At 39.0% G+C, this 14,010-nt stretch overlaps 1 protein-coding gene across 9 annotated transcripts in view; it reads left to right on the plus strand.

The window, feature by feature from the left end:
• The window catches only part of LOC138923248 (disks large-associated protein 5-like), a 39,412-nt gene that overhangs the window by 10,812 nt on the left and 14,590 nt on the right, over positions 1-14,010 (plus strand). For 5 of the 9 annotated variants that reach the window (XM_070261178.1, XM_070261182.1, XM_070261183.1 and 2 more), the window contains 4 exons: positions 2,686-2,863; positions 7,783-7,860; positions 9,552-9,823; positions 10,560-10,675. In XM_070261178.1, coding sequence (XP_070117279.1) covers positions 9,678-9,823; positions 10,560-10,675 — 262 coding nt within the window. In that variant the 5' untranslated portion in view covers positions 2,686-2,863; positions 7,783-7,860; positions 9,552-9,677. Of the gene's footprint in view, positions 1-71; positions 2,386-2,685; positions 2,864-7,782; positions 7,861-9,551; positions 9,824-10,559; positions 10,676-10,770; positions 11,220-14,010 lie in introns of those variants that run through there. The other 4 variants (XM_070261185.1, XM_070261181.1, XM_070261184.1 and 1 more) reach the window with 4 other exon arrangements.

Genomic DNA, 14,010 nt, shown 5'->3' on the forward strand with positions numbered 1-14,010 from the left:
GTTCTGACTTCTGGAGTTTGAATAAGATAAGTGTTGACAAGATGAATTGATAAGGGACATTAAAATAGAAGTTTTGTAGATAAATGAGGTGTCCAGTTGTTTAAATGTTCACTGCTTCAATTTTGTCATTTTCCAGGACCAGTGAAATATGCAGCATGTACAACATATTGAACATATTCAAGCTTAATTGATTCTGCAAAAGAGAGGCTTGGGCTAAAATATTTCTTCCAGATTTGTCACTTTTGTGATTCTAAAGGAAAATGAGAGAAAAGAATTGGACAAAAGTGTTGTAGGGTTGTTTTTGTTTTTGAGGTGACGTGATCGGTGCCTGTTTGAAGGTCAAAGGAAATGGGTTGGTAGTTGAGGGGGAGAAAGTAAGGAATAACGTGTCTTAGGAGTTGGGAGGAAACAAAAACTGGTCCATAGAATGATATAGGGTGACCTTTAAAGGAAGAGCTAGACATTTTTTGTCTGAGAAGGTGATATTGCTGCCTATATCAGCTCCTTGCGTCTTCTCTAGCCCTCTCAAATACTCCGTTCCTTGACCAAAATCTCTCAAAGGAAAGTCTAACTCTGTCAGTATGCTGTTAAAATAGCCTTCATTTTCCATTTGCGAAAGTCTAGAGGTGGCAGTAGGCCTGGCATGTTCCAGAGAAGCAAGTAGGTGAGCGTGGCTAGAGAAGAACGAACAAGGGGGACAGTGCCCGTAGAGCCCCGAGGGCCTTCTTTATGGGGAGACGAGCTTTACTCTGAGTGACATGAGAAGCCATTATTGGATTAGTGTGTTTATAATCTGCCTTATGTTTTAAAGCATCACTTATGGATGGTAGGGTGATCAGCATGGCCTCCAGGAGACCAGCTGGGGGACAACTGCAATAATTTAGCTCATGGTTGACCACAGTGGGAACGGCAACCCTGGGTGGTTTCATTCTGGATATATTTTGAAGTTTGAACCAATAGGATTTCCTAATGGAGTGGATGTAGGTTGATAAAGAAAAGTCAGGTTGGTTCTAAGGGTTTTGGCCTGAGCAACTAAAAAAATGGAGTGGCCATTTACTAAATTGTAAAATACTGAGAGAAGAACCTGCCATCTATAGATGGCAAGTCAGGGTACTGTCTAGTATGGTCTGATGACGTGAAATATAAAGCTGGGCTGTTCTACTGAAGAGGAAGAAATAATTGAGAAACAGCAATGAGGGACCACCCCCCACCGTGGCCCGCTTCAGGCCCAGTGATATGACCTTTTTGGGAGAAGAAATCAGTAAACCACTTGAGAGGACAATATGGGGAGCATTGTCTTCAGGGGAGAGCCAGGTTTCGGTTAAATCAAGAGATGAAGGGAACGGGAACTTCAGGGGAGTTGAGGATATAGGGGTTTTATCGACGATTAACCACTTCATCATCTGAGCTTTCGCATCTTCTGTTCTTTGCCTGGATTATTTCTGTTAAACAACTTTATTCAGGTAGAATTTGCATACCATAAAATTCACCCATTTAAGTAAATGCCCTTTTTTATGTAAATTTACTGAGTTGTGCAGTCATCTCCCTGGATTATTTTAAACCCTCACCCAGTGGGCAAACGCACTCTCATTCTTCAGAACCCTTCTCTGGTATTCACTCTTCTGACAAGCCTTTCCTGACCTCCCCAGACAGGTTTATACTGATTCTCAATTGTGCATTCTCGTAGTCTTCAATCCATGCTAAACCAAATTGAAACTGTGCTCATCTCCCCCATGATACTGTGAGCCCTTCAGGGGCAGAAATTCTCTTATTCTTACTTCCTAAAAATGTCTGGTACATAGTAGCTGCTCATATTTTTTAAACAAGTTTAAATAAACATGAGAATACATAGTAGAAACCTGAGTTGAGAATCATAGGTGAGAGGTAAGGAATCTGACAACTAGCCTTAATCTCAAAGGAAAAATTGTGTTAGTTACCCCAAAACTTAATGGTTTAAAACAACAAGCATTTATTATTTCATACAGTTTTTGTGGGTCAGGAATTTGGGTGCTGCTCAGCCAGGTGGTTCTGCAGGTTGCAGTCAAGGTGTCATCCAGGGATACCTCTGAAGCTTGACTGAGGCTGGAGGAGCTGTTTCCAAGATGACTCACTCACATGACTGGCAAGTGGATGCTGGCTTTTGGCAGGAGGCCTTAGTTCTTTGTCATGTGGCGTCTCCATAGGGCTGCTTGAGTCTCCTTAAGGCTCCACATGGCCACTGACTTCCCCAGCGCAAGTGATCACAGAGAGATCAGGGCCAAGCTGCACTGTCTTTAATGATACAGTCTTGGAAGCCACACTCCATCATTCCCACACTTTTCTTGGTGACACAGCTCAGCCCTATTCTGTGTGGAGGGGACAACACAAGGGCGTGACTACCAGGAGGTGAGAATTGTTGGAGGTCAGCTTGGAGGTGGGTGATCATAGAAGTTAATTAATTTAAAAGTGAAGTAATGCATGTCTAGTACATGACAAGCTGTTAATATGTGAACAAGAGAAGGCAAAAGGAAGAGAAACTTTAAAAGAATAGGGGTTGAAATGACTTGTGTGGTTAGCGTGCTAAGGAATCAATACGAAGTTACTGAAAGTATTGCTTAGCGGCTGTTGAAGTTAGACAATGGCATATTAGACATTTGGATAACTTTTTATTTGAACGTTTTATATGCTATTTTCCCCCCTGCTTAGGATCAGCGAAGTCTCTCTTCTAAGTGATCAACGAAGACAAATGCTCCGGAAATACCTAGAGGAAAAGCGACTAAAAAAATTAAGAGAGAAACCTCAGCGACAACCGTTTATAGTGGGTGTTTATTGACCCAATAAGCCTATTTTTCTTTCATCAATACCAGCACACCAACCAAAAAAGGTAAATTTAGTATCATAACTTGATATTCAGGAATAGTTCTTAACCAGACTTTTCTTTAAGAGATTATACTTGATCTTAGCCAAGAGGCCAAGAAGCGATTCTTTGAGAGTTTAAATGACTAAAATAACCCTTTCCCTGTAGTCCCTTTATTCACTTAGCTAGTTGGCAGGAGCCGGGAAGGACATACTAATAGTTCAGAAGATAAAGATCAGGTCTCTCGGTGCAGCCATAGGTAGGTTGACACGGGATAAAACTAGCAAAGCAGTCAGAGCGGGGCTGGACGGGGAAGGCCGGGTGAAGGATTTGGCGTCCATCCTGTCGGATGCGCAGAGTCAAGAGAGGCTTATACATGAGCTTGTACCATGATCAGATGAATAATTCAGGAAGATTACCCTGGCCTGGAAGATCGTAGTCTGGAAGGGGAAGAACTTATAGGTAGGAAGACTGTAGTGAGACTGTCGTGCTAGAATAGATGAGACAGGATAAGGGGACTGGGGCAGTGGGCTTAAAGGAAGAAACAGGTGTGAGACATCTCAGGAGAGAAATTGACGGGGACCAAGCAGATGGTGAGGGGTGAAGGAAATTGAAGAGTCGGAGATAAGATGATTCTGAAGATAAATTAGTTTGAGCAACCATATAAATTGTGCTGCTGCTAAAAGAGGTGTGGAAGGCAGGAAAAGGAATATGCCTAAGTGGGTGCATATTGATAATGCTTTTTCTGCTTTTTTTTAAAGCTCATTTGGGCCATCTGGATAACAGGCAGTTGGGAATAAAAATTTGAAAATCAGGACGGAGATCCATGCTGAGTGGTGGATTTAGGATATGATATTGGGAGTATGGATGGGGGTTTAAGCTGTAGGGCTAAATGAGACCACTCCAGTAAAGATATATACATTGTGAAAGAGTGAGGTCTAGAGAGCACCTTCAAGTGGGCAGAAGTCAGGTACCAGTGATAGGTCAGATTGGCAGGAGAGCTAAAACAGGACAGAAGCTGGAGGAGGGGTGATCTAAAGAAGAGAATGATCCATGAGTCAAGAGGGATGAAGTTTGAACACAGGCAGCTGGATTTGTAAATTAGGTAGTCACTGGTGATTTGCTCTTTTCAAGGTAGTCTCTTGTTGGCTGTGTATTCATTCCTGATTTAAATAAGAAGTGAATAACATAAAAGCTCAAGATAGCGCCTGTTTTTGTTTGCTTCAGGAATGTCATTGATTTATTTGAGAGACCTTTGATTACTCTGCGTGTGACCTTAGGATAACATGGAAGTGACCAAAAGTAGTAGAATGTAGCTCAAGGTGGAAAGATACAGAAAAATATGGTGTGTATGTGTTCGAGGAGGGCGAGATTGTTTCTGTTTGGAGGAACATCAGAGAAGACCTCTTGGAAGGGGCTGAATTTAATCTGGCTTCTCAAGAATATGTAAGGCAAGAGTCATTGGTCTAAACTGTAAACAGCTATTTACAAAGTGTTATATGTAGGGGGAAAAAGACACACATTGTTGTGTTAAATAACACGATTCACCAGTAGTTTTTTATTCTACTTAGACAATAGCCATCGCTGAATATTGTTTACTTTGTGCCTCGTTTCTTCAGCACTAGATCTTCCCTGAGATTTGGAGAAGCAAGTGGCTCCTAATCTAGAGGAGAAGTCTGGTTGTGCTTCTTCAGGAATTTTAGAGTTGATAAATATCTTATCACTTTTAATCAGTCCTTCTCTTGCTGGATTTCTTCCTTGCTTTCTGATCAGGTCTCCATTTTCTTATGGACAGAGGACAAGTGCATAATCATTGGATTTGAAGGCAAACTGTCAAAGCTAAGAAAGTAAGCTGTGCAGTATCTTTTCATAAACAGGAGAGAAGAGATCTTAATACTCTAGTCTCTTCATCGACCCCTTCCAAATATTTCCAGTTCATCATATTAACAAGGATTCTAATACCTGGAAAATATAGTATGAAATTTCTCCTTTGTGCTCACTGAGAAATATGAGTACGTTTTGAGGCTTTTAAGCATAATTTAAATCAAACCAGAACCAGAAAAGAGAGTAATTTAAGTTAGCAAGTATCTTTTTGGCAAGTATCTTTTTGCCATAAATGAATAAGGGTTAGATGGCTATGGGTAAAATTTAACTTTAAAATGGAAACTTTATTTTGTAATGAGACATGGAAGTAAATTATGGCAGTTCGTTTTTTTAACTTTATCTCTTTTGATTGTTTTAATGCTGTTCCATCTTGTATGGATTGCCAGGTCAAAGGCCAAAGCCCAAATGGAGCTGACTAGGGTGTAGTTGATAGGAGATAATTGTTACTAAAATGATGAATCATGCTCCTTTTCTCAGAGTAAGTAAATTCATTTTAAATCTATTATCAGCTTCAATCAGAGTGATTATTTTCCTAGAGTTAACAGTACCAAACTCCCTGTTATTGGTATGGTGACATAGAGCAGTTTTGGCTAGATGCTAAGGAAGTACTCACTTGAAATATTCATTGCCAAACATCCCTTATGAGATCTATACCAACTCTGTGTGTCACTCTGTTTGTTTACTGGGCTCTATTATGCATCCATGTCATTATAAAATGCAGATAGGGATATAAAGCACGTAGGGTGGGGGATAAACTTATGGGTCTTCAGAACACCATTATGAACAAAGTTAATAGGACGATTACTAAAATAAAGTGAAGTGGGCAAGGAGGTAAATAGCATGTCTCTTTATCAGGTGAGAAGGCTCTCTTTCATGTATTCAATAAATTGAGTCACTACCATGTTCCTCTAGTCTCTAGGATATAGTAATGAATAAAGCAACCTTCCCTGTTTTCATGGAGCTTACATCTGAGATAGGCAATGAAAAGAAAAATATATAGTATGTGATGGTCATTAGTATTATGCGGGAAATAAAAAAAAAAGAGAAGGCAGATGGGGAGTATTGAAGCTGGTACAGGGTGAGCTTCTGATGGGGCCTCGCTGAGACAGTGGCATTTTGAATGAAGTCTCCAAGGAAGTTGGAGAGTGCACTGTGGGAAGAGTTTTCTATCCAGGAGAAGATTTTTCCAGACAAAATTCAAAAGTTTTGAAGCGAAAACATGCTGGTATGTTTAAGGACTCTCAGAAGATTATAGTCAGCTATTTTGAATAGCTTAGGCTATTAGCATTTTCAAAATTCTAGGATTCTACAAAAAGCTTGTAAGGAAATCTATATAATGGAAAACTTTTTTCATCTCATCTTATTTGGGGTGGTGGATTTTTTGCTGGGTCCTTTACAATAGTCAGATTTCAGATGAGGGGTCAAAATACCGATTGAAAATGTGGTAATTTGATTCATTAAGCAATTAAATCACGTACCACCTAATCTTTTAAATAGATCATTAATAGGAGTGATGTTCAAGCAACATGATCTGGTCAAAGACAAACTTCTGAAAAGAAAGTGTCCAAAGAGAAAAAAGGTAGGGGTGTTAGCAATTATTATAAGCTCTGATGTTGCCGCAACAATGCTTTAGTAATTGCCGAAAGCATTTAATTTCGTGGTTCCCGCAGCAGGGCAGCCTGCAATGCCCACGTGCGTGAGAACCACTCGGTCGATGACTCAAAGAGCGAAGCAAACCTCGGGGGCAGGCGCCGCCAGTGCAGCCTCCGCGGGAGCAGCCTCCGCCGCGCCGGCCACGCGAGCGGCGCGTGGTGAGAACTGTTCCTTCATCAGTGGCTGAAGTAGAATGCTCTGGTCCCTGAGGTTTTTCGTGTTCAGTTTTTAAAGTCATCGTGTACGTCTTTGAGGAGGCGAGGAGGAAACGGGAGATTCCAGGTCCCGAAGACAGGTTCAGTGCCCCACCATCCAGTTAGCACACAGTGGGCGCTCAAGCGGTGGAGTATGTGCATCGGTGGGCAGCGCCACAAAGTGAAGATTAATGGCCCCAGTAAATTACAGCCCATTTGTTTGGTGGAATACAGTGTACCGTTTAAGAACGATCCTGTGAAAGACACTTCATGACATGGTTCAGGATATATTAAGTGGGCAAAGAAAACAGGTCAAATTCTGAACAGTGTGATCACAATTCTAAAATATGTATGTGAATATGTGAACATAGGAAAAAACTGAAAAAGCATACCCTGAAGTGTCAGCAGTGATGATTTCTGAATAATGTCGTCTTGAGTGATTTTTATTTGTTTATTTTTTGAGGAAGATTAGCCCTGAGCTAACATCTGCCGCTAATCCTCCTGTTTTTTGCTGAGGAAGAGTGGCTCAGAGCTAACATCCGTGCCCATCTTCCTCTGCTTTATATGTGGGACACCCGCCACAGCATGGTTTTGACAAGCAGTGGGTAGGTCCGCACCAGGATCTGAACGCCTGGGCTGCCAAAGCAGCAGTGTGAACTTACCTGCTGCGCAGCGGGGCCTGCCCCTCTGGGGTGACTTTTTTTTTGCATTGTTTTTGTGCTTTTCTTTTCCTGATTTTCTATAATAAATATGCATTTGATAGTCAGAGGCAAAAGGTAAAATACATTAGCACCTTTTGTTTTGAAAACAGATATCCTATACTTGGCAGGAAGTTATATCTGTTTTTATCGTTTTTAAATAGGATATTTTAAAATGACTTTTAATCATAAAATCCTATAAGGCATAGATTCGTATTGTTGCCTTTTTGTCTTTCCCAAATTACCTAGTACTTTTTTATTTTTTTGAGGAGGATTGGCCTTGAGATAACATCTGTGCCCATCTTCCTCTAGTTTATATGTGGGACACCTGCCACAGCATGGCTTGATAAGCAGTGCATAGGTCCATGCCCAGGATCTGAACCAGCAAACCCTGGGCCACCGAAGTGGAGTGTATGAACTCAGCTGCTATGCCACCGGACCGGCTCCTTACCTAGTACTTTTAATGCAGAATTTTCTATCTAGTCAAAATGGATCTGTTATGTCATTTTTATTTTAGATAATGAAACAGAAAGAAAAGTACCCAATCAAGGAAGGCGTGCCGAAAAGATCGAAGAAGAACCAGGCAAGGTAGAGTGTAAGTATCTGTTTATTTCTAGACATTTGGAAAATCTCATTGCGATTTTCATGAAGCTGAAATTAAGCTTACAGAACTGCTTCAAGAGGGTAACCTCCACGTGTGTGAAAACCTCTTGAAGCACAAGGAAGCATCAAGAGGGTTTACTGTTAGGGTTTATGAGGTGTCTCATCTTCAAAACCTTATAGGTAGAGAATGTGTAGTTTGGTTAACAGAAGAGAGAAAATAAAAACACAGCTGACGGAAACCTTTATGTGAGCATCGGCTAGGAGACGGGTGCAGTGGGTGAAATGCGTTGACTCTGGATTCAGCTAGGCCTGAGTTTGCCTGTTGTCTCGCTTCCAATTGGCTATATAATCTTGGGGAAGTTATGAGTTTGTTCTCCCAGCTGTAACATGTAATATCTACATAGAGTAGTTTCAAGAATTAAATCACCTGACGTTTCTGACAGCATCTAGCGTAGTGCCTGGTAGAGTCTTCAAAAAGAGCCACCATTTCAAGGACCCAGTCCCTTAATTTATAATCCATGCTACAATTCCTTAGCCTTAAAAAAAAAACAAAAAACAAAGTTATGCCAAAGCGTAAGAAACCTGGCTAGATTCTTACCAAAAATCAGACATCGATCCTCCAAGGAAGGCAGTACAGGGTGATCTTCACAGGCGAGCAGCTGGACCTCACACTCCTCCCTCAAGGTTGGTTATCTCCTTAAGGATTATCGCTAGTGTCTACCTTTGCAGCCACACAGGCCTCAGGGACAGTGTTACCCTTAAACTCTTGTCCGAGTAGAAATACTCTGCTTTCAATTCATATCTCATTAAAACTCAGAGACGTAGAAACCTCTAAAAATTCTGTTGAAATGGGTGGGTTAAATTGGCAAAGGTGGTCGAAAGGTACAAACTCCCAGTTATAAAATAAGTAAGTAGAGAATGTAATGTACTGCATCGTGACTACAGTTAATAATGTTGTATATTTGAAAGTTGCTAAGAGTAGATCTTAAAAGTTCTCATCACAAGAAAACAAAATTCGTAACTGTGCATGGTGATGGATGTTAACTAAACTTACTGGGGTGATCACTGCACAATATACAAATATTGAATCATTATTTTGTATACCTGAAACTAATGTAATGTTGTATGCCAATTATATTGCAGTAAAAAAATACCAAATAAGCAATTGACTTGAAAAAGAAAATACGCTTCACATTTTATATGGTTAATCTTACTGTGTCACATTGAAAAATGGTTTTGCTCATATTGTAAAGTTATTTATAATAATCCAAAGTTATTAAAAAAAGGATTTTGTCCTTGACAATAGTAGTAATCCAATAAACATTGGATTTCTGATTCTCAAACCTTTGTAATTATCAACATAATTTAAGTAAAAAGATATGTATTTGTTAGGTGAGTGAATTTTTCCACCTTAGTTTTCACATATTTTAATTTTTGGTAATACCTAAAACCTATTATATGGTTTTTTTAATATGGATTGGTTCTCCCTCTTTCTGGACCATAGCAATGGTTTATGTAGCTGGTCTTCTGACTCCATGTAAACATTTAATTGTATTTGTTTTTGTTTCTTAAATTATGTACATAGGACATATCTCTTAACTTTCACATTTTCGGGCCTAAAACATTGGGGGAATATATCCCCAGAAGAGAGACTCTCACTCTGTTCTGTTTATTCACATCCAGGTCGTTTCTTTTAAAGTTGATAGTGAAGTAAATACTTTGGAATCACAAATCAGTGTGACAAACGGAAGGGATCCAGATGGAGTCCTATCAAAAGTGGAAAGGTTACGTAAGACAAATCCTGCAAAAATGAAAGGGAGGCCATCCTTCGCACCAGTAGATTTTCTGTTTCGGGCGCCAGATGGTCTGAAGAGTTGTGACGTAACACCTAGGACTCCAACAAGTACCGCTACTTTGACAGCCAGTTACAGCTGCATCTCTTTAAAAACAGAAGTGTAAGAATGAGATGTTATTAATGAATTCCTTGCTGAGATGCATGATGAATGCCTTTCTTAGATTTGGCCTGTGCTTTTTAAGTTATTTAGTTAGTAAACTATGTTCATTATAAATCATGAAAATTTGACCTTTCCAAAAAATTTTTCAGAAGGCTACAATAATGTATTTGACAGGTTTGATATTTTCTGTGCATTATTATTTTCATGATTCAATTTGATTTTTTTTTGCTTTTAAGAAATGACTTAATTGTAACACTTAGAAATAAATTTTTAGAAAGAAGAAATTGCTATACTGTAGTTCAGACATGGTTTGGATTTTTTTGTTTGTCTTTTTTTTACTGAGTATTACTTTATAAAAGCTATCTCAAAAGACAAAATGATTAACTTGTAAAGTGGGGAGAAAAAATCAGTTTGAATCTTTAAAAGAAATGGCAAGGTTGCTTTCCAAAGGCCGGCTGGCGGCAGATTGACTGGGAACTGCTCAGCGGCATCCGAGACTCCTCAGTGTGTATGTCCAGTTGAGAGGTCTTCGCATCTGTGGATCTCATCGCAGGGAGCAGAGACGGGCCTTCCCACTGGAGGTGTTTACGGTTTTCCCCTCCAGATTAGACACGTTTTAAAAAACAAACATATTTCTATTTTATCCCATGTTTTTAAAAAACAACATAATTTTGAAATCCTTCAATGATATATATGGGGTTCATGTTTCATGAAGTGTATTTTTGCTCTTGTTTAGTGATGAGGCTCCAGAAGTAACAAAAGAAATGTTGGCACGCAAAAGTAAAACTTCAGTACATCAAGATTCCGATGAATTACGACGTCCTTTGAGTTCTCTGACAGTTGAGAGCACAGGTATGGTATTTTCATGAATTTTTTACTTGTTTCTCTGGGTTATGATTTATCAGAGATCATTTCGAGCCCTTTTCACCATATGTCTCACCATGTAGCTCAGGGTGTGATCTCAGGGTCAGAAGAGACGGAAAAGCATGGGGAGGGCTATCTGGAGACAGAGCTGGAATGAGGACTACAGACTGAGAGGGGGACCGAAATGTAAATTTGAAGAGATGAAGAACGTTGAGCGACACTGTGAAAGGAGATCTGATGAATGAAATCATTGAAGCAGAAATAAAATTTTATTTAAATTTTAAATTTATTTAAAAATTTCAATTTCAATGTTGAAAAAATTGAAGGATTTAAGGAATTTGTCTTGTGGGGGATGTCATAGGAGTTGCTGCTTTGAAATGTATATGTAATGTTTTCTTTAATCTATAGTTCGTGTCTTAAATAAAAATGAAACTACTACTGAAAATTTACGTTGCTTTCCAATAAAAGAAGTCCCAACACTTGAAATAGATGAGGATCAGACATCTCAGCAGCGACATGTGCTGCATTTCAGGTCTGTGCATTTGTTCCCAGTGTAAGCATTTTGTATTAATGTCTAGACATTTAAAACCAAAATTAAACTATTTTAACCTTAATATAATACGTAGATGAATTAGGAGGAAACTGACATTGAGTGATTTTTATTTATCTTTTAAATTAAATTTTTTTCAATGGCTAGTACATTCTTGTGGTTCCTAACTTAAAAGATAGAAAGAGGTACAAGTGAGAAACCCTTTTTCCAACTGTGCTCCCAACCCTACAGTTCGAACCTTCCACAGAGGCAAGTGTTACTCATTTCTTGTGAATTTTTCCAGAGATACATAATGCATATGTAGATAAACATTTTTTAAATGTAAGCAGTAGTATACTATTCTCTTTTCATTTAATGTTAAATGGAGGAGATATTCCATTTTAGTACCTTAAGAACTTTCTCATGCTGTTTTTTTGTGTGTTTTAATGGCCGCATAGTATCCAATTGTATGGATACACCACGATTTACTTAGTAGGCCCCTATTCTGGTTGTTTCCATTGAGTTCAGTCTGGTAGTATTACTGTCAAGCCTGCAAAGAACAAGCTTGGATGCTTTTCAATCCTCTCCTGTGCAAATAAATAAAGACCTCAATTTACATTCCCTCAGCAAAATATGGGAGTTCCTATTTTATCATACCTTTTCTTTTTCTCAAACAAAGAAACTAAGTTAATGTTTATTTTGTAAAAGAAGGATAGAGGGAGATGATTGGAGGCTCCTTGGCCCACTAAATCATGAAATAGGATTATGTTTCTCCAACTATGAAGACTGAAAATTAGAGTTCCTGTTTGGGAACCTAAATGCCATGTCACCTAAATGCCTTGGTCACAGATCAGAGGACTGCATCTGGAGAAAGGCCCCAACACTCCACATCACACAGGAAATGATGACATACTATGTCCTTTAGTGCATGTAGCAAGAAAATTCTCACACCTTTTCCAATGCAGTCCTAACCACTTTTTTGGTCTTTGACAATCAAATAGAGGAGAAATATTACCTTCCTATAGTTTTAATACTCATTTGTTCTATCCTGAATGAGTATATTTCAGAGCCACTTCAGTTGTTTGTAGAACATAAGGTTTTACGATTGTAAGGGATTTTAAAGATGAGCTAGTCCACTGTGTTGTTGGACTGAGACATTGAGATAATAAGCAATTTACCCAACTAAATAATGTCGGATCTAAGCCAAGTCTCCTCTCTCATTAATTAAGTTCTCATTAGATATAAACAGCTAAATTTTTCTTCTAAGAAAAAAACTATCCTCAGTTTCTCCTGCTAAGATGCTTTTTATAAAGAGACAGATTCAATTTATCTTGGGCCGGGGTTTCTCGCCTGGCACTACTGACACTCAGATTGGATAATTGTTGTTGTGGGGCCGTCCTCTGCATCGCAGGATGTTGTGTAACATCCCAGACCAGTAGCACTCCTCTGGTTTGTGACAAAGGTGCTCTAGACACTGCCAGATGTCCCCTGGGGGGCAAAATTGACCCGTGTTGAGAACTACTGCGCTTGGACAAGCAAAACCTACTGATTAGAATCTGTGAGGCCCTAACACTGTAATTCCAGACTTACAGGGTTTAGCTTCAACTTACTCTGGGGAGTTGGGTTGGTCTTAGTTCCATGGGCAATACCAGAACCAAAGACAGAACTCAGGCATGTCTGGTTCTTTCTGTTTCATCTGTGATAAATAAGAACAGAAAGAACTAGAAATATTAGCTTGGAGAGTGGCTCTTGGCATTAACCATCCACATAAGTTTTAGGTGTAGAAAGATAGACATATATAGGATATCAACTTGTATTTATGGATTTTAATATATCACAGTTCATAAAATAAGCATCAGCTCTGGAAAATTACTATTGTACAAGTGTCATATTGCTAATACTTAGATATTAGTTTGAGAAACATTTGTAAAACTGAAACATATGTCATAATTTTAGAAAGATTCTCCAATATGAAAGAGAGGAATTAATACTGACCGACTGCCTTGAGTGGGAAAGGAAGCTTGAAGCATATATTCCAAATAAAGGGGAGGGAACATTTATGTTTTTTGTCTTAGCTTTGTTTATTTTATTTTATTTATGTATGTATTTAGGAAGATCGGCCCTGAGCTAACATCTGTTGCCAGTCTTCCTCCTTTTTTTCCCTCTCCCCAAAGCCCCGACATATAGCTGTATATCCTAGTTGTAGGTCATTCTAGTTCTTCTGTGTGGGATGCCACCACAGCATGGCCTGATGAGCGGTGTGTAGGTCCGTGCCCAGGATCTGAACCAGCGAACCCTGGGCCGCTCAAGGTGAGTGCATGGACCCAACCACTTGGCCACCAGGCTGGCTCCGCATTGTTTATTTTAATATGTTTACATTTACCTGAAACAAAAATCTAGTGTTGCTGAACTTTATAGTTTTGTTATTCAAAATAGCAAGAATTTTCATATCTCAACATATGTTCACTAGTATCTCTGTGCTAAAATGGTAGATGACTTATAAGGTGTAAGTAATTAGAATGTTAGCCATCATTCCTGGGAGTTAAACGTTTGCCTATTTTATTATTAGATTTTTTTATGACTTTTTGAGTGACATCTATATGTACTATTGTTTAATTATGCAAAATATTTTCTGAATGAAAATGACCTAAATAAATATGGAACAAATTTTCTGATATTTCCTTAATCTTATTTGGAGAAGCTTTTTAGAAAAAATCACTTGTGTGCCGTGTGAAGTCCTTAGATGCTGATGTACAGTGAGTTGTTTGAGGTTGAATTCTTATAAAGTACAAGG

Source organism: Equus caballus, chromosome 2 (assembly GCF_041296265.1).
Source record: "Equus caballus isolate H_3958 breed thoroughbred chromosome 2, TB-T2T, whole genome shotgun sequence".
Lineage (NCBI taxonomy): Eukaryota > Metazoa > Chordata > Mammalia > Perissodactyla > Equidae > Equus > Equus caballus.